The sequence below is a fragment of the Oryzias latipes genome, chromosome 17 (assembly GCF_002234675.1).
Source record: "Oryzias latipes chromosome 17, ASM223467v1".
NCBI classification, from domain to species: domain Eukaryota; kingdom Metazoa; phylum Chordata; class Actinopteri; order Beloniformes; family Adrianichthyidae; genus Oryzias; species Oryzias latipes.
Window position 1 is genome coordinate 4,754,373 of NC_019875.2, and position 20,017 is coordinate 4,774,389.

At 46.8% G+C, this 20,017-nt stretch overlaps 1 protein-coding gene across 2 annotated transcripts in view; it reads left to right on the forward strand.

Moving 5' to 3' along the window:
- The window catches only part of ankrd12 (ankyrin repeat domain 12), a 42,605-nt gene that overhangs the window by 21,044 nt on the left and 1,544 nt on the right, over window positions 1–20,017 (forward strand). Inside the window, exons 2-12 of one of the 2 annotated variants that reach the window (XM_023965343.1) lie at window positions 1,215–1,328; window positions 3,088–3,238; window positions 6,199–6,270; window positions 6,699–6,839; window positions 10,007–10,210; window positions 10,390–10,532; window positions 11,754–11,901; window positions 13,401–17,677; window positions 17,806–17,904; window positions 17,993–18,136; window positions 18,251–18,346. In XM_023965343.1, coding sequence (XP_023821111.1) covers window positions 1,269–1,328; window positions 3,088–3,238; window positions 6,199–6,270; window positions 6,699–6,839; window positions 10,007–10,210; window positions 10,390–10,532; window positions 11,754–11,901; window positions 13,401–17,677; window positions 17,806–17,904; window positions 17,993–18,136; window positions 18,251–18,346 — 5,535 coding nt within the window. In that variant the 5' untranslated portion in view covers window positions 1,215–1,268. The remainder of the gene's footprint in view (window positions 1–1,214; window positions 1,329–3,087; window positions 3,239–6,198; window positions 6,271–6,698; window positions 6,840–10,006; window positions 10,211–10,389; window positions 10,533–11,753; window positions 11,902–13,400; window positions 17,678–17,805; window positions 17,905–17,992; window positions 18,137–18,250; window positions 18,347–20,017) is intronic. The other variant, XM_023965345.1, reaches the window with a different exon arrangement.

Sequence of the window (20,017 nt, forward strand, 5' to 3'; positions counted from 1 at the left end):
ACCTGAAGGTGGATTTGTGGTCAGGTTCTTGTATTTTGGCCCAGTTGCACCAACAGTTGTTATCTTACCCTCCAGCTTCTTGCTGATGGTTTTGTAGTCCATTCTGGTCTTGTGCAGGTCTACAATCTTCTCCCTTAAATCCACCGAAAGCTTGTTAGTCTTTCCATGTTGGAGAGTTTGGTTCTGTGGACAGGCGTCTTTTCCACAGGTGATTAGTTCAAACAGGTGTCTGTGTGAACTACAACTCTTTAATGGTTACTAGGGGTTCAAATAGTTATTTCCCTCAATGAATCGCAATTAAATGTATATAAATTCTTCAAAGTGGATTTCTTTATTTTCTTTGTTATTTTCCATCCCTCACTGTTGAGCCAACCAGTTGACAGACTTCAGTTTCTTACTAAATCATCTAGGGATCAAATATTTAATTCCTCAGTAAATATTTATGAAATAGTATTTACCTAAATTGGACGAGCTAATGGTATGTTGGTTACTCAGGAATGATTGATGAAATTGACCATTGTTGTTCACTACTTTTGAATTTCTGCTTCTTTACATTTTGTAGCTATGAAATCTCCAAACGCGTCTGTTCTTTGAAATAATCTAAATTTCAAGTGTGCTCATGAAGCTGTGCCTCTTAGTCTTTGTTGTTCCTGTTTGAAGGCAGCTTATAGACCAATGAGAGGCCTTTCCTGCTCCATCCAGGGCCACCGTGTGACATCATAAGGGATGCATGTCAGGCTGTCTTTGTGGGGAGATGGTCACACTTTATCCGGGCACTGCAGACGCCCACATTGTTCCTATTCACTCAACTGTCAGTCACAAACCACATCAGAGAGGATGGTTCAAGTGATGACTAGGCTGGAGTGACGACTGTTCTGGGGGACGTTTTCCGTCCAACACTGAGAGTCCCTAAAGCTGTGGTTCATGCTGCCTCATTGAATTGTTTTCTGACTTTTCTGACTGCTTTAATGTCAACCTGGAGGACTACAAGGAAAATCCCTAATTACATATTTTCCCTCTTTAGGTCAAATGTCTTTTCCACAGACTGAAAGTTTCACCCTGCTCATAGTTTAGGTGGGGAAATGGTTTTATTTTAAGTCCCTAAAACCCTCATCTGTCCTGTGCTAGTGTCTGCACGAATTGCGAGCTTAGTCATCTGTTGACAGAGATGCAACAGAGCCTAGATCTTTATCTTTGCCGTTTTCTCTTTTCAGGTGCATGATGAGCCGACTGTGCTGTAGCCGTCTAAGCTAGTCAGGTGTCGCACCATGGCCAAACCTGGGAGCGACCGAGATGGAGCCATGGTGGATAAGCAGGCGGGGAAGAAGGTACGTCAGCAAACTCATCCAGTTTCAGAGAAAAACAGGATTTGAGCTGTTTCCCCTTCTCTGAATGACGAATTCTTGTTTGTATCTTTTGTTAAAGCATTTTAAATACTTCACAGAGATCAGAAGAGGCAGTTATTCTTATATAGTGGAATAAAAAAAACTTAAACCAATACTGTATTTATATATTTAGTTGCATTAAAAGGCCTGTACCATGCTTTTATTAAGCCTTTCAGAATAAACTATATCCATATTTATGATCACATATTACCTTTTGCATACAAAAGAACAATTTTTTTTAATGAAATATGTGAAATATGAGTCCTTTTTGCAGTTCATTTCTCTATCCGGAAATAAGACGATTCGATCTCTGCCTTGTGGATGCCGCCCATTTCATGTGGTCATCCCAGAGCCGGCCTCTGCAGCGTCATTGTATTTTTTCCACACACAAAAGCAAACAACACCTGAACGTTTCCAAAGATGGATGCGCATTTTGTTCATATAATAGGAAAAGAGTTTAGCCGATCACTGCTTGCTCCACGGAGAAAGTGGGCGTGTGTGTTAGCCTGGAGGCGGGGCTGGCAGCACAGACTCTTCCTGGAAGGGGCTGTTCCTCACTTTGTGATGTCACAATTTGAGGACCTGGCTGTTTTGGTGGGTTGGAAGGGGCTGCTGCTTAGAGAGCAGGTTTTTAGAGGAATACGCAGTAATGCGTTAACGGATTAAAATACCACTTTGGGGTTGTTTTTGAGAGGAATAAACATTATAAAACACTTCTGACCTCAAAAAACTGATTCTGCATGATATAGGCCTTTTAATCTTGTCTTTTCTCTATGTGTCATAAAAAACTATTTGTGCTGCTTGTTGTTTTCCTTTTAATATATCTCACTGGCAGTTGCATGTTTTCCCAAAAAGGACTCAAAGGACTTTTCTTTGAGATGCTCTTCATTATTGTTGCACCAATAGCATTATTCTTCCCTGCGAAAAGGACAGATAGTCTGGGTAGTTTTCTTTTTTCTAAATCAGAAGGACTACACATCCTTGCAACAGTTCCAGATCCTTCAGCTTTCACAGCTGGCTCTTAGCTTCTCTGAGATCAAAGAAGCAGCACATTGCAGACATTTTCTTCCTGCCAAAAATGGATTTTACTGCATCTAAGTGCAGCTCACTAAAAGTAAAGGTGCTAAAGGCGTTTTGTCTGCAGATCAGGGTGCAAAACCCAAGTAAATAATAGACATTAAGAAAAGAAATCACAGATGCTGGTGTTTTGTTTTGATCTCTTGTTATAGTTGTCTTGACCTGTTGCATTGATGTTCACTGTCATGCAACATGCAGCCTTTTTTAATATTGAACTCCTCCAAACTTTACCTTTTTAAGATTTAAAAGTACATTTGTTGTTTTACCTTCTGGGAGTTCAGTATTTAAATGTTCTTGGAAGTATTTATACGTCTAACAGGACCCTCACACTGCATTACCCAAATGATTAACCGTTGCTTCTAGTGTTTTCCTCTTGGCAGGAACCTGTGACAAAAGCCTGTGTCTAATGTCATCTGTGTCATGTTTTAGCAGGCTCTGGTTCCACCCAGGAAAGATGTGTTTGTTTGCTTTGTTCAGCCATTTCCTTTCTTGTTAGACTAGTTAGCTTACAGTTTATGTAAGGTCAGGATCCCTGTAATGTTCACACACAGACACACATTTCCAGACACGTTCTAACATTGTCTGCTCTCTCTTCCTGTGTTTCTGCCATCATCCTTTCTAACAGAGCAAAGACAAGTTGTCTCCGTTCACCAAAACTCCCAAATTGGACCGGAGTGAATTACTGGGGAAGGAAGGAAAAGCCAAATCTTCCATGAAGCGCAAGCTCTCCTTCACTGCAAGTCCGCCCCGGACAGAGGAGCGGGACTCAGACACTGGTGAGGATTGTTAGGTTCCTCCCTGCTCCCCCCCCTCCAAAGCTGCCATGCTGCTGGCTCTCTGCCATGCCCTCACACTGCCCCCTGGTGACTGCTAAACTGCCTGTTTGCAGACTTCTCAGTAGGTCAAACTCACAACAGGATAAACAGTGTGTGTTTAAATCCCACACTGGCTTAAGTTTACTGCAGCTTTCCCTATGAGGCCTAGTCCATTAAAGCTGTTGATGTCAAGTGTTGATCTTCATTCACCAATGTATCCAACTTAACAGCATCTGAAACAATGGCAGCCTTTTCATGAGCTCTTAAAGCCCATCAGGTGGAAATGATATCATTTTATCTCAAATGTTATATTCAGTAACAACAGAAACCGAAGGAAAAATCAGCGAACAAGCACACATTGAGATCATTGAAGAAAAGTTAGGGGATATTTCTGGGAGCTCTAAGTTTCTCTCTGTATGCTGTGTGATATAAAAAGCAAATCACTTTGATCATAAATTTCCTTTGTCTTCTTATTTGGAAATCATTCTGGTTGTATGACTGACTGATTGGGGAACAATGAGTTTAAGTTTTTTGCTGGTTTACTTGTATTGGGGTTAATGTTTGTAGCAGCTGTTGGATGGATTAAGACTCACTGAGACATTTTTATTCCAGTCGTGTGTCGTTTCCTTTAAGATTTGAGCCTGTAGTTTCAGCCACACTAAACAGTAAAATCTGATGGGCAGTAATGCAGAAAAACTTCATCTGCAATTCAAATTCATGGGTTTTCTAAGTGGTGTTTTGTTGTTTGACCAAGTTAACCAAAAGCATATTTTACAGTACACAAACTAAAGCTGACTGAGGAAAAAAACACATTTTCTCTGTAGAGTTGCTGTATGTTATTTATTTAAATTGACTGTTTTATGCCTTGTGCTACGGTCACATATACAACCGCCACCGTGCCAAGTTAAGCTGCTGCCATTTAAAAAAAAACAAATGTTTGAAAAATCGTTGGCGTGGTCATGAATACGGAAGGCGTCAATCAGCCATGTGGGTAGGACGCCTGTATGAAATTGGGCGACAGCTGGAAAGCCACAGGGCGGTGGCAGCGGCTCTGATTGGACGATATGTGAATGTCTCCTGACGGTGGCCGTCAAGAGCCACCGGCTGACAGCTGACGGGGAAGTATATGAAAAGTGCATATACTTCCTCACGCCAGCAAAGAAAGCCCAATGTTTATTCTTCATGTTTTTCTCAGCATCAACTGCAATTCGGCAATATGCAGGTCTGGGAGTCGCTGTGGTGCCATCAGCACCATGATGAGTTTTGTGCGGCATCAATGCTGTCTCCCCTTTTGGGCCTACGGTGGCCAGAATTTGCCAGATTGTCGTCTGGTCATTGCCGGGTACCCGGCCCATGTCAACAGCCTTCGTCGGGTGCCCGCGCTGCTAGCGTAGGATTTCTACCAATCGGACGGTGGCAGTGGGGTGGGGGTCCCAGTCTGAAATCAGCCAATCATCAGAAGCTTTTAGGGACCCTGCAGACCCTCCACCAAGTCAATTATCAGGCTGTTTAAATGTAACATTTTCTTGGACCCTCGCCGGCCGCCGCGCGGCGTGTAAAAATGCGGCGGCCGCCTCCCGATTACAAACGCCACCGCGCGACCAGCTGCCGATTTTTCTGAAAAACTTGTATTTAGGTCTCCGCGTGGTGACATTTTGGGATATGTGACTGTAGTCTTAAATCTTCAGACGTTTTACACCACTGTAGATGTAAAACTGACCTGCATCGTCATCACCAATAAATGCAAACGGTGTAAAAATGTAACATCTGCAGATGGTTATCTCCCCTGTTTATTAACCATCAGTTACTTAGTGTGTCCGGTTCTTGAACCGAATGCATCACTCCCCTTTGGCCAGAAGGGGGCGAGATCGCAGCGCTGCCTAGAAATAAAACGTAGCTGGTAAAAGCACACCACCTGCTGGGAAACTAAACCTGCTCCTTCGGTCAACTAGCATCCTCACAATGCCAGAACAGGTTGCTGACTGATGAGTATTCAATCAATGGAACCAGCTCGTTGTGACGTACTCTCACCAGGCTTTGAAAACGTTGCGTTGAAAAAAAAACACGTTTTCTGCTGCTGAAGCTATGGTCACACATCTGCGGTTTTATCTCACAGCTCAGCATGTGGGTACAGATCAGGCTGAAGTAACTTTACATGACGGTTCAAGGTAAAAATTTAAATATTAGCAGATTTTTTGGGGTTCTTTGCAGCCCAATGAATATTTTTGCTACTGAGATTCCTTTATGTAGACCTTCACAAGTTGAAGAAAAGTTCAAAATCAATAATTACGTTCCTCGATGATCGATTTACTTCATTTCTAGAAATGTTCCTCCCTTTTCTGTGAAACTTCATTTAGGTGGGAGAAGCTTCCTGTTTTAGTTCCTGAACAGAAGCAAATTACAGCCGTCTTAATCCCAGTCTTTCATTAGTGTCATCTGCAGCCGGCATTTAGTTAGGAGTGCAACGGTCTGTGGACATCAGACAGAAGATAAACAGCCTGAATGACAATAAACGGAGCACGTGTTTAGATCCAGGAACAGGTCTGGTGCTTGATGTCGTCTGCGGGGCGATCATAGCTGTCATCGTTCCAGCAGCAGAAAGATGCTTGCTTTGGTGTAATTGATGTGTTCTAAACTAGCTTTCAGGGCGGCTTTACCTTCCAGCAGCCCGGGTCCTGCAGCTTTAGGAGGAAGCTGCATAACGGCTCCACAGACCAGCCCGGATTGGACGTCATCTCCCGTCTTGCCGTGACTCATTGTGTGTGGCGGCGAGGAGTGCGAGTGTGCTGCTGTGGCTGGCTGTTGTGGGGTATAATGTGCAACGAGGAGGGTGTGAGGGCGTGAGCGTTAATGCAGTGCTTTCCCACCCTTCTTCCGTCCCTCCTCTCCCCCCTTCCCATCCTCTCTGCTTTGCACTGTAGATGACTCAGACCCAGGCCATTCGAGTGAGACCTGGGGAGAGAGATTAGTGGCTCCCTGCAGGATATACGCAGGTAACTGCTGCAGCCCGATCCTCCGCCCCACGTCACCCACTCTGCGCCACCGCTCTGCTGCAAGCACACATGCACGTGCGCGTGGACTCACCTTCTGTGTCCCCGCCGCTCTGTCAGCTCCGCATGTCTGTGTTTAGTAAGAACTGACCGATCAGAGACCGAGGCTGGGGAGCCGGTGGAGTGCCGTCTGCACTTGGTTGGCTTAAGAGAATGCTGTCCTTTTTATTTTTCTCCTGCTGTCTCTCTTTTTTGTCCTCCTTTTTTCTTCTTTCTTTCTTTTCAACCTCATGCTTGTCATCTGTTTCTCTGCGTGGCCTACAGATACAAGAGGAGGAAGAAATAGTTTTTCCTTGGTGATGACGTTAGCTTTTGTCATACTTATTTTGAAAGTGACCTCTAAAATCTTTGACCTTTTGGTTGTTTTGCAGAGAAAGATGGACCAGATAAGAAGAAGGTGAAGAAGGAGGCTGGGAACAAGAGGTCCCAGGCATCCAACCTGTTGTTTGGCTATCCTCTGTCAGAACGCAAACAGATGGCGCTGCTGATGCAGATGACGGCCAACAGTCCAGGTTTGTGGACCTCCCTCTAACCTGAAGCGCGTCCTCCAACGTGTTCCTCATGAGTCATTCCTCCCAGAGCGTGACCTGGATATGTCAGACAGGGTTGTATAAAAGTTCCCTCAAACTCTGGCCTGGCACGTGTCGTGTTGCTTCGTGGTTATTTTACGTGGCGTTGTTGTCGCTGTTTTTTTCACGTCTGATGAGGCTTTTGCTTCGTCTGCTCAGCGCTGTGAGAGGAGCAGTAGTACTAAAAAACAGAGAAAATCGTCATTTGTAAAGGAGATGTTTGGCGCTCGCTCGCTGCTCCATAAACCGGTGAGGACTTTTTTTCTGCAGCTCTGCTGGACAAGGAGCTGGAATGTGAGAGACAGAAATGATACCTGAAGATGTAAAAAAATCACATTGTCCCATTCGGATCAACTTCTGATCGATTAGCAAAACGTTCCCAGTCGTCTTTTAATGATGATGATGCCGTTTTTAGCCCAAATCACAAAAACACTGTCGTTTTTTAGGACAAAGTTTCTGCAGATCGGCTGGAGCTCGTTAGAAATTCACCTCTGAGGTGTGGGCGACACTATGGGCACGGAGTAAGCCTGCCCTCGTTTCCCATCATCCCTTTCTTTACACTCCCTCCCGCTTGTAACACTCGACATTAAATGAGAGTAATTACAACAACAAAATCAGGGATCTCCTTCCTTCTTTACAGTATGTGCTTGCTTGTTTGTTTTTTTTCTATTTACACGAACAACTCCAACGTGACTAAATTATGTCTCTTTAGTTACTTTGTTACTGTTGAAATATACACAGATATATACAAAAACATCACCTTTGGTTCAAACCGCCCCCCAAATACAGCCAGTCTTTATATTATTTACTCTCAGTTCTTTAAGAGTTTCTTTGGCGTCTTTTGTTTCTTAGGACAAAGCCGTCTCAAATGTAACGCTTCGTCCACATTCCGATGGACAACGGCTTCTTACCGGCTCGTTGAGTCGGTTAACGTACGACTATCTGATCAAAGGGTAGACCTGATGCGCGGCAGGAAGTGCCGGTAAACACCCCAACGATGCGTCCAGAGAAACATCCGTTGTGCATTAATCCATCCCAACAATGGCGTCTGTTTGTTTCTCCCTCGCTTGGCTCCGTTTCCTCCCTTTTTGGGCCATCATTGGCCATAATCGGCCACCTGAGAGACCGGCAGAAAGGCCGCCATATTTGTAGTTCTTTTCACAATATACACTATTCTTTACAACATAAGGCTAGTCTACACACAAATACATAAAAATAACTATTATGATGTGCTCATATGGTGACAAAAAAATGAAACACTGGACCATTAATGATGCTTATGACTAATTTGGAATGCAATCACTGTCTTTTCCCAACAGTAAAATGTCAACCTTATTTATTATGTGGCAATGCGACACAATTGCTTACAGCCCCTCACAACCTAACATTAGCGGTACAACAAAAATGGCGAGCAATACCGGCGCCATCCAGATTCCAGCTCAGACGTGGAAAACAAAGACGTTGTCTGACAGTGGATGCATCAGAATGGAGCAGAGCAGGACGTTTGTGGGATGCTGTTGTAGGAACTATATCACACTTCCAAGCTTTTCAAACGTTTTCTTTTTTTTGCTTCTGATTTACAGTGATTTGAATTAAGAAATACTAACAAAATTTATATTAAGACCAATTATCTTTGTATGTGTCCTCCATGAGAAAAATGCCACAAGAACATGTTAAAAACACAATTATCATCTGAGTGGGTCTTTAAAGGGCCTATTTTATGCAATTCTTAAGCCTTTTATAGTAAACAATATCCATTTATATATTTGATCACCCTTGGTACACTAAAGAACACAATTTTTATTAAATACAAGTTATTTTTGCAGCTCATTTTCCTACAAGAAGTAAGACGACTCGATCTCTGAGGCCCCGCCTTTCACTCCTTGTGGATGCCGCCCATGTTATGACATCATCCTAGAGTCGGCCTCAGTAGTGTCTGCATTTCTCCCAAGAAAACAAACAACATCTGAATTTTTGTACAGATGGATGTCCACATTGTTTATATATAAGGAAAGAGTTTAGCTGATCACCGCTAGCTCCCCGGGGAAAGTGGGCGTGTGTGTTAGCCTGGGGACGGGGCTGGCAGTGCATACTCCTGGAAGGGGCTGTTCCTCACTTTGTGATGTCATAATTTGAGGACTTGCCTGTTTTGGTGGATGCTGCTCAAAAAACAGGTTTTTAGAGGAATACTCAGAAATGCACAAATGGATCAAAATTCCACTTTGGGGATGTTTTTAGTGAGAAATGAACTTTATAAAATACTTAAAAGCTCAAAACATTGATTTTGAATGAAATAGGCCCTTTGAATTTACTGTGGACCTTTTTAAATAAACACAGCTGGAAAATTAACTTGTTTTTCAGAGAAGGGATCTTGCAAGAGAGAGGGGAAATACGGTAGTGGAAAGAGCTAAAGCTCCGGTGTAAGAAGGCTCATTGTTGGAGCCATACATGTTGGCTTATTGTTCTAAACAAATCTTCAGATCGTGTAAGGAATTTCTTTAGAAATGACCACGTTCAAACTCGTTCCTCTGCTCTCTGAACACCGTTTCTCCTGTTCTAAAGAAGCGGTGGTTTCCTGGGATACGTCTCTAAAAACAACAACGGTGGCATTTAAATGCAGACTATTCTTTATGGTTTGAGTCTGCTTGAAGGGACGTCACTGTGCAACAGAAAGCTCCTCTAATGCTTCGGTAATGCATCCTTTGGTAGATAAAATAAACTTTAACGTTGGTTCTCCTTGTTTTACGACCATGTTCTTCTAAAAAGTGCTGTTTTGAAGCTAAATGGATGAAAATTTAGAGGAAACTTTGTTTTTTTTGTCATCAGAGGTCTTGACTTTGATTTCTACTTCAAAGAAGATCCATCTCCAGTTTCCACCTGTTTAGAGAAAAACTTTTAGTAGAGAACTTCAGAAAACAGAGACCGTGTTTCATGAAGACAGGGTTGTACTGCTCTCATTGAAGTGGAAGGTCTTAAAAATTAAGCCCAGATAAACAAATGCGATGGAGTCTTTCTGTATAGATTCCCAAAAATGTCTGAATAAAATTCTATAGCAGGTTTTTTGCCTCCTTCCTCACTTTAGATTCTGTCCTTTCTTTGTATTTTTCTAGACTCCACGCCCAGTCACCCCTCTCAAACCACCCCTGTGCAGAAGAAAGTTCCCAGCAGCGCCTCGTCTCGACAGAAGGACAAAGTCAACAAGAGGAACGAGCGCGGGGAGACTCCCCTTCACATGGCGGCCATCCGAGGAGACGCCAAGCAAGTGAAGGAGCTCATTAGCCTGGGAGCGGATGTCAACGTCAAAGACTTTGCAGGTACCGTGCCTCAGCGGATTATCATTTAACGCTTCTTACAGCTGCTGGTTCAACTGGGATACGAGGGGCTTTGTCCCCCCAGGGGCAGACGGGTTGGAAAAATAAAGAAAGGGACGGGAACAACGCGGAATAATGAAGTGTGGCTCCTGAAGGCTTTGTGTTCTCTCTGTCCTCGTTAGGTTGGACGCCTCTTCATGAAGCCTGTAATCTGGGCTACTACGACGTTGCCAAGGTTTTAATAGCAGCAGGTGCAGAGGTGAACACGCAGGGCCTGGATGACGACACGCCGCTCCACGACGCTTCCAGCAGCGGACACACAGATGTACGAGGGTTTGGCTTTAACTTCACAAGCTGCAGGTTTTTTACACATAACTTTTAAAGGTTTGAGTAGTCTTCCCTTGTTTATCGCAGGACTTACAATTCATAAATAACTTTTCAAAAAGGAAATCCAAAACTATTGGGGTTTTTTTACGATAATTCTAGAGGGTTTGAGGTTGTAAAACTCCTCTTTACACTTTTCTCAGACAGACACGAACATTTGAACTCTTTTTCTCTCTTTAAACTCAAAGTTAGAAAAATAAGTCCAGGATTAAAGGAGGAACACAGAAATCTGATCGCCGTTAAAGATTTATGTACATTTGAGAAGTTGAACACATTCTGTAGAGGAGACACGGCAGAGGAGAAAGATGCCAATCAGGACGCAGAACACAGTGCGCTGTCAAAAAAAAAAGTATGCAAAACTACACCTGAAAAAACCCCCACAGGTGAGCGGTGACATGGCGAGGGGACCCCGTACACGCCAAAGAGACACGTAGGCATGAAAAAATGTTGCTGTTCATCAATCAGATGATTGATCATTGTATGAGAGTCAAACCTGCTTCAGTCCTGTGAACATCAGAGTCTTAGGCCGAATCCGAGTTTCATTCCCGACCCCTACGGCTTCTCTCTACCCCTACATTTATCCCTCCAAGGGAAGAGAGATGGAAAAATAGTGTCTCCAAATCTGGACGTTACTACCACTGGATCTCGTCACGAACAGCCGCCAGTCATCTATGTTAGTGCGTAGCTGCCAGCGCTCAGAAAATGCATAACGGTGTTGGTTTTACAACTTTAAAAGGTCAAGCAAAAGCACAAAGTCAATACCTGCATTTAAATGTAAACTTCTGTGCTTCAAAGCACACCCACAGGAAGAAATGAGTTTGTCTTCTGTGCCACAAGCGCGACAGAGGGATATCCAGCCCTAAGTTGCTACGTCTACGCCTCAAAAATAACAAGTTTGGACACCACTACAGCTCCAAATGCCCCTACAGTCGGGGCAATAGGGAGGAGCCAGAGGCTCAGGGAAGCAATTGAGATTCAGCCCAAGTTGTTATAATATTTCCTAAAATAAAACAAATCTTAGTCAGCCTAATCCTACATCAGTTTGAAGTGCCTGAATGTATTAAGATTTTGGTAGAATTTTTGTTTGGAATGTTGGTGTTTTAGATAGATTTTAGCCTCTTTTTTCCCCCTCTAAGTCTCATTTCTGCGCTCGTTTTTGCAGATCGTGAAGCTTCTGCTCCGTCACGGCGGCAACGCCTTCCAGGCGAACAAGCGCGGCGAGCGGCCGGTGGATGTCGCCGACTCTCCGGAGCTGGAGCAGCTGTTAAAGGGAGAGGCCTCAGTGTCCGACCAGGATGACAGCTCGTCAGGTACGCTGGAGGGTTGTTGCTTTGGTTTTTACACACACACACACCTACACACATACACACACGTACAAAACTATTGATATCTCTCTGTCAATGAAAGACAAGATTACTAAAAAAATGAAACCGGTTCCAATGAAAATTTGGCCTGTTTAGATGCAGACCAAACAATAGACCGTTATCTGGTCTGATTTCACCTGTAGATGAGATGATCCATTGTCCGCAGCTATCCGCTCACGAGATATCGGATTAACACGCAGATTTCTCCCTGAAAGGTACAATACTTCACCTTTTATTCCGTCTTTTGTAGTTTTGCGCCTATATATGTGTAAACAAAGACACAGAAGACAGGAAATGGCGCGTTTAGGCGTCCAAACGGCGAACAGCAGCAACACGTTTCTGTTACAAACCGTTTTCAGGAAAGCAGAACTAAAGTTACGTCCGTCTGAGCTTCAAAGTGTGCAGAGAGCAGACGGCGGGGGTATCAGGAAGTCATCAGTGCCTGAGCGCCTTAGTTTATGTAAAGGTTAATGATCTTTGAAGTGTGCACAATCAGATCTGATCGTGCACACTTATCCCGCTTATACCATGGTCACTTACAAAAGAAAATGCATTCAACCAGTTTTTGGTACTTTATTCTTGTTATTTTTTCGGTTTGGGTCGTTTTCCCCCCACAAAAAGTGGACTTTTTGTTGCGTGGAGCAGCGCGTTGTCACGGTAACGTGCTGAGCCTGCACTGATCTCATCTGCAGCGGCAAAGAAAGCGATATCTATGCTGATGATCACGATGTGTTAAATAAAGCATCAGTTCAGAGAGAAAGTTCTTCTCTTGCCGCTTGTTTTTGTCCAGATGATGAAGATGAAGGTTGTTTTAAAGAAGCCAGAGCAGTGATACAGAAGATTTAGGTTAGGTGACCGGAAATACTTTTTTTAGGCGTGCATTTTATTTGCACACCCAGCAGCCAATCAGAATCGAGCACTCACTCAGACCATGGTATAAACTCCTGTCATCCTCCTCCTCCTTCATTGTGGTCGGTTTTGTTCTTGCAGCTGCATCATGGAAGCAAACCCCTCTGAATATCATCAACATCCTTTCTGCTTTCTCTGCCTCTCTACATGTGGACCAAACGGCACACGTGATGTCTGCCGTTAAACACACACCTGTGATGTTGGCGGACACGCCCCCGTTTAGCGTGTCCTTATGCTCATGTTTATCTTTTCTACAGGAGCCATGATTTCTGTTTTATTGGTCTATTCCGATTCAATTGAACAACTCAAAAGAAGCATCTGATTTTTTTTGTCATTTTCTGTTTTTCAAAGAGTTTTTTTTGTGTTATTGTGACCTTTGTGTCTTTCATTAACAGAGAGGAGACAATCATTGAAGTACACAAAAGTTTTCCATTTTGAATCCGCTGGAAGTCACACAAATGTGTTTCTTTACTTTATGACATTGTTCCATTCTGCTTTGGTTTCTTTTCCTAACATACTTTTATTTTTCTCTAAAGAATCGGAAGACCTTCCGTCTGTCAATCCGTCCAGCGTGGATGACAACATGGAGGACACCGACACAGAGAAGGACTCGGACGGCAAACCGGCAACAAAGGCGTCGTCGTCCATGCCGGGACTGGACGAGTACGAGTTCAAGGACGAGGACGAGGAGGAGGACCTGAGCAAAGCCCTGAACGACAGACACATCCTGAGGAGGGAGCTGCGGCAGCGGGAGAAGGAGGACAAAGACAGGAACCATGTGGCGGGGAAGCACAGCAGCAAAGCGGAGTCTTCCTCAAAGTCTAAAAAGCAAAAGACGCGCGTCCACTGCAGCTCTGACACCTCCAGCGATGAAATGGAAAGCCTGCCTGAAAAGAGGAACTCTCCCACCTGTTCGCACAGCTCCGAGGGCCACAAGCCGGATACGAGATCCAAAAAGGACCACGCAGAGCAGAAAGACAAGAGCAAAGTCAAGAGGAAGAGCAAAAGCCAGATCAAAAACAAGGAGAACCAGGAGGATGGCAAAGAAAACAGTAAAACTTTAGCCCTGTGTCTTTCAACTGTGTGTGAGAGCAGCGAGAAAGGTCGAGAAGAGGACTCCTTCAAGATGTCGTTCAGCCCAAAGGATGACTCCTCCGTCCACCTTTTCCACCTGTCGTCCATCAAATCTCCCAATCTGAACCACAGCCTGGTGGATAAACAAACCCCACTCAAACAGGAGAACACTAAGACCAGCGTTTCCCTCAGCGACGGCCCCTGTCCGGTGGACGCCGTCAAGTACAACCACTACGCAGACGCAGAGTACTGCACCGAAGGCTCCAGCACCAAGGGCTGCAAGCACAAGGAGAAGAGCAAGCACCAGCAGAGAGACTGCAGCGGGGACGGAGACGACGCCAGCCCCTGCAAAGACAACAGCGTGGACGCCAGCGAGGGCGCCCTACGGAAGACGGACGTGGACGGCAAAGTGGTGAAAAAGCATAAACTGAAACACAAGGAGAAGGACAGACACCGGAGGGAGTATGAGGCCGAGCGCAGCCGCCACCGGCAGAAGGAGGCCAGGAAAGACGGCCACAGGAATTTGGAGTTCGACAGAGAGTTCTGGAAGGAAAACTTTTTCAAAAGTGATGAGACGGATGAACCTCCGGGAGCGAAAAGGGAAGCAGAAGACAACGGCGCGCTCCACAAGGCGCTGGAATCCTCTCCTGTCAAAGAGGAGAAAATCGTGAAGGAGAAGCATTCCAACAGCAAGGAGAAGAGGATAAAAGAGGAGCGAGAGAAAGACAAGACCGTGAAGAAAGAGCGGAAAGAGGAGAAGGCGAAGGATTCCAAACCCAGCGAGCACGACGAACGACCCGAGATCCCCGGCTCAGGCCGGGAAGACTCGCTGCAGGGCGGCGTGAAAGAGGAGCCGGAGGAGAAGCCCGTCAGCGGAGTCGCGCCTGATCAAGAGCAGCTGGAGCCTTCAGAGAGAGCCGCACGCGAGAGAGCAGACAGGAAACTCCCGGGAAAGGAGAAGGATTCCGAGAAAATGGAGAGGAGGCATCCTGACAAAGAAAAAAAGGTTAAAACGGAACATTCTGACAGAACTGAAAACCAGAACTCTGTGGAGCGTTGGAAGGAAAAGGAAAGAACGGGAGGCATTGCTTCCCTCTCGCCTGCAGACAAAAGCTACAGAGAAAATGAAAAACCCAAATCCTTCTCCACAACAAAAAAGCACGAAGATGGCAGGAAAAGTAAAGACAAGGCGGACAAACGCTCCGACCGGGAGCGGCTGGACAGAGACTACAGTGCAGGAGAGCACAAGGAGAAAGATCGTGCCAACAACGAAAAGAGAGGGAAACCTCTGGAGAAAACCTCTGATCAAAGCAAATCCGATCGATCCAAAGAAAAGGACTGTGACAGGAAGAGGAGAGAGAAGCCCAAAGATGCAGCTCTGTCCTCAAGCTCCAACCTAAAGACAGTCCTAGATGAGAAGAGAGGCTTTCTGTCCGAGGGCACCAAGGTCTTGTTGGGTAAATCCAAGGAGGAGGTTGTGAGAACGCCAGAGAAGGATCGTGACAGACGAGACCGGGACAGAGACCCGGACCGCCATAAGGACAAAGATCGGCACAAGGACCGCCTCCAGCAGGCAAAGGTTAGCAAGCTCAAACCCGGCGAGGTGGAGGCCGATAAAAGCAAACCCAAAACCTCTCCAGCGGCGCGAGACGCCAAGCCAAAGGAGAAGCGGCTGGTCAACGACGACCTGATGCAGACCAGCTTTGAGCGCATGCTCAGCATGAAGGATCAAGAAATCGAGCTGTGGCACCGGAAGCATCTGGAGAAAATCAAACAGAAGGAGCGGGAACGGCTCAAGCAGCGGCCTCTGGCAGACGCCGGGCGATCCAAACCCAAAGAGCGAGCAAAGCCAGAACCGTCCCTGAGCAAAGAGCTGATGCGCTCTAAAAGCTCGGAAGCTTCCGATGCTTCCTGCAGAGACAAGCCTCTGAAAGACATCACCGGCGCCAGAACTGTTTCTCTGGATGGACGCTGCCTCGCCCCAATCAACGCCAAGGTCATGACGGCCGTGGAGAACTGTCTGAGCAGGTCGCCGCGGCCAGAGAGCGAACGTGCCGGCCTCATGTCCAGATCCGTGTCTTTGGTGTCCGTGGCCAGCTCTGAGGATTCCTGCCAGGCCGCCACCTTAACGCCCAGAAACGCCGAGTACGACTCCGACATGATCCTGGAAACCTCCGACTCCCAGCCGGCCTTCCTCCAGTCTTCCCTCGTCATTCAAGCCGCCAGGTCGCCTTCTGTCCAAGACAGAGATTGCAACAGTCTTCCAGAAGCTCTGCAGAGTAACCGCACTCTGCCGCCGGGCAAACACGAATCTCCCTTCCTCAGGGCCGTTCTGGATGAGGATGCCGACGCGGCGGCTGAAGGCAAAGGGGTGGACCATCCTTCCAAATGCCTTACTCCAATCACCGAGGAGGAGCTGAGAACAAAGGACAGCCCGGAGCCAGACGAGAGCCTGCAGCACTCCGACTCAGTCGCTGACCTCCTCACAGAGAAGGAAGGGAGCACGGAGAGGAGTTTACCCGCTCCGCACTCAGACGCAGAGCTTCCAGGTAAAGGCCAGACTCTTCCGCTGTCCAGCGAGCCTCATCCAGGTGCGGCGGAGCAGACGCCTCCGCCCGAACCCGCTGTTGTGAGGGACATGCCGTGTCTGACAGAGAACTCTCAAGGAGAAGGTCCCGGAGAGTCCGATCAGCCGTCCTCGTCCAGCGCTTCTCCAGCTGCGGAGCCCTCAGCACTCACCAAAGCCTTCCAGCAGAAAGAACCACCAACACCTGCGGGTGGCGAGAGCCGAGCGCCGGCCGATTTGGAGAGCACACAGATCCCCGATCACAGAGACGAGCCGGAGGAGAACCCTGACCTCCCAGAGCCAGAGGAGAAGGCGGAGAGCGTCCCACCAGAGCAAACGGAAGGAGCAGGAAGTTCCATGGTGTCATCGGCTGCAGACGAGGCCTCAGCTGGTCTTTCCTCGTGTTCTCAAGAGGACTCGCTTGTAAATAATCAAGACTGTAAGAAATCTAGAACTTCCTGTGAGGGCGCAGAGCCGTGTCCCGAGACGGAGGAGGAGGTGGCTCCCGAAAGTTTGGATGTCACGGCTGAAGAAGTGACCCCCACCCCCCAGAGTTCAGAGAGCAGCTCTACCCCCCTCCCCGCAGAGACACCGCCAGCTGACGGCAGCACGAGCGGCGAAGGCCCGTCCGAGTCCACAGCCGAGCTCCTCCCCGAGCCGATGGAGGTGGCGCCCGCCGACGAGAAAGCCGAGTCGGCCGCGGAGGAGCAGAGTCCGAGCACCGCCCAGCCAGCGGCTCAGAGCGACAGCAGCGCCTCGGGGGGCTCCTCGCCGCGGTCTGTGGACCACGAGACCGATTCCTCGGGAGCCAAGGTCAAAGTTCGCCCGGCCGAAGAAGACGCGGACCTCCACGTGCCTCATCCACGCAAGAGGAAGATGCCCAAGCTGTCGCCTCCCCAGGTGTGGTCCACCTCCCAGCAGGAGAAGGAGAAGGGGCAGCAGTCTCTGGCGGCCATCGTGGACTCTGTGAAGCTGGAGGAGATCGAGCCGTACCAGACGGAGAGGGCCAACCCGTATTACGAGTTCCTGCACATTCGCAAGAAGATCGAGGAGAAGCGCAAAGTGCTGTGCAGCGTCACTCCGCAGCCGCCGCAGTATTACGACGAGTACGTCACTTTCAACGGATCCTACCTCCTGGATGGGAACCCGCTCAGCAAGCTGTGCATACCCATGGTGAGTCCCGCTCCGTGTGGTTGGTCCGCTCATGCTTCGCTTTCTAACATCAGGCAGCCGACGCCGTCCTGTTCAGCTTCAGCCACATCGGTGCTGAGGCCGATTCAAACCTGTGCTTTTGTTTGCAGATAACGCCGCCGCCATCGTTACCCGAGCCGCTGAAAGAGCTCTTCAAGCAGCAGGAGGTGGTCCGCATGAAGCTCCGCCTGCAGCACAGCATCGAGCGGGTGAGCAGCTGCGCCCTGTCGCCGCGGCGCTCCATGACGGCGCCTCAAACTGTACACATGTTCACACAACTCTTGTGTCTCCACGCAGGAAAAACTGATCGTTTCCAACGAGCAGGAAGTCCTGCGCGTCCATTTCCGGGCAGCCAGAACACTAGCCAATCAGACGCTGCCTTTCAGTGCCTGCACCGTCCTGCTGGACGCAGAAGTCTACAACATGCCGCAAGACGTCCAGGTCAGTGACCTTTAGGCCTCTCTCAAAGCCGTCAGAAATGTAGCTGTTGAGTGATTGAAAAGCAGCCCCCAGTCCCCCCCACTGCCGTCTTCACGAACTTCCTGTCTGTTCCAGAACGAAGACGGGAAAACGTCGGTCAGAGACAGATTCAACGCCCGGCAGTTCATGTCCTGGTTACAAGACGTGGATGACAAGTTTGACAAACTGAAGGTGAGAGTCCAAGCTCCGCCCTCCTGGTCAAATGAAGAACTTTTGACTCCTTTAGCAGCAGCTGACAAACATCAAAGGTTTTCCATCACAGCCACACCGTGTCTGTGGCGTTTAAACCACCGACCTTCGTCTCCTGCAGCTTCATCCTCTTTCCTGCACTCGTATCTTCTAAGCAGGAACGTCCCGATCTGGTTCTTTTGATTCTTACCGAGTCCTGATCCGACACTTTAGTAAAACGTCTTTTTAAATGAACAAATTTCATCGACAGATTCAGATGAGCCTCTTTTTTTCTTTTTATTTGATCATTTAACACTTTAACAGTTGACGTCTGTGAAGTAGCTTCAACAATTCAGTAAAAATAGTTACTATTAACTAGTAATTGACGAAGGGTGCATCATCATTTTTTAACGCATGCCATGGAAGCCTGAAGCGTCCGATGTGGAGGACTGTTGCTTCCGTGAAGTGCGTTTAAAAACTGATGATGCATACTTTAACGGCCATTAACCCGCTTATGCCATGGTCACTTAAAAAAGAAATGAATAGTAACCAGTGTTTAGTCCTTAATTCTTGTATTTTTCCCAATTTGGAAACAAAAAGCGGACTATTCATTACGTGGTGCAGCACCGCACCCAGTCAAGATTCGTCAATATAAAGCGATTTTTATTTTTATTTTTTATTATCATCAGTTCAGAGAGGAAGTTCTCCTCTAACCGCTTGTTTTTGTCCAGATAACGAAGATGAAGGTTGTTTTAAAGAAGCCGGCGCAGTGATACAGAAGATTTGAGATGGGTCACCAGAACTTCTTTTTGGGGTTTGCGGTTATCACTGTGCATTGGCACTTTTTAATGCACACCCAGCAGCCAATCAGAATAGAGTCCCGGACCGTGGTATAACTGGTAATAATTAGTCACGTGAGAAAGTTTTAGGAACTATTGAACATTTTTGTTCAGATGTCTTTTATAGTTCCATTAAAAATTCTTATAAATTAATAACTTTGTTTCCAAATCATTGTTGCAGCATAAATATAATGCATTTCATGACTAGAGCACATCAATGGAGCCATTTATTAGTTTGACCTTTTGTGAAATGCCGTTGTTTGGGTCGAGACGAGACGCTTGCTGTCAGTTTAGTGAAGCCCCACTCCATCGTTTCTTTTGTTAAATCCTTCCCAGGCGTCTTTTAGTTATGATTGTGGAGTTTTTAGCCAAAATCAAAAATCGTTTGTTGTCTTTTAAGACAAATTTTATGTCCAGCAGCTCCTTAGAAATGCAGTTCTGGTTTTTGGCGGGAGTGTTGGCTCGGAGCAACCCCGCCCCCTTCCCTCTGATAGCCCCAAGCTAGCATGAGTGGGGCAGAAACGATGGCTAACGATGCTGGATCAATCCAGCCGGACAGTTTGGAGCCAGAGGCCGCTCGGACCCACACGTGACCGGGCCGAGATACGCGCAGGGGGGCGGGGCAGACACTTTGGCACGCCCCCTTTCAGGAGCTTTGTCACGTCGCTTTTCCGAGGATTCAGTTTTCTGATCCAATGTGAATGAAAACTGAGTAGCGCTGTTGTAATCATACGTTACAAGAACATGTTCAAAACACAAATAAGAAGATTTTCAGAATTTTAGTTCTGGGCTAAAACTCTGATTCTGTGGATATTTTGCTAACTTTGGGGAAAAT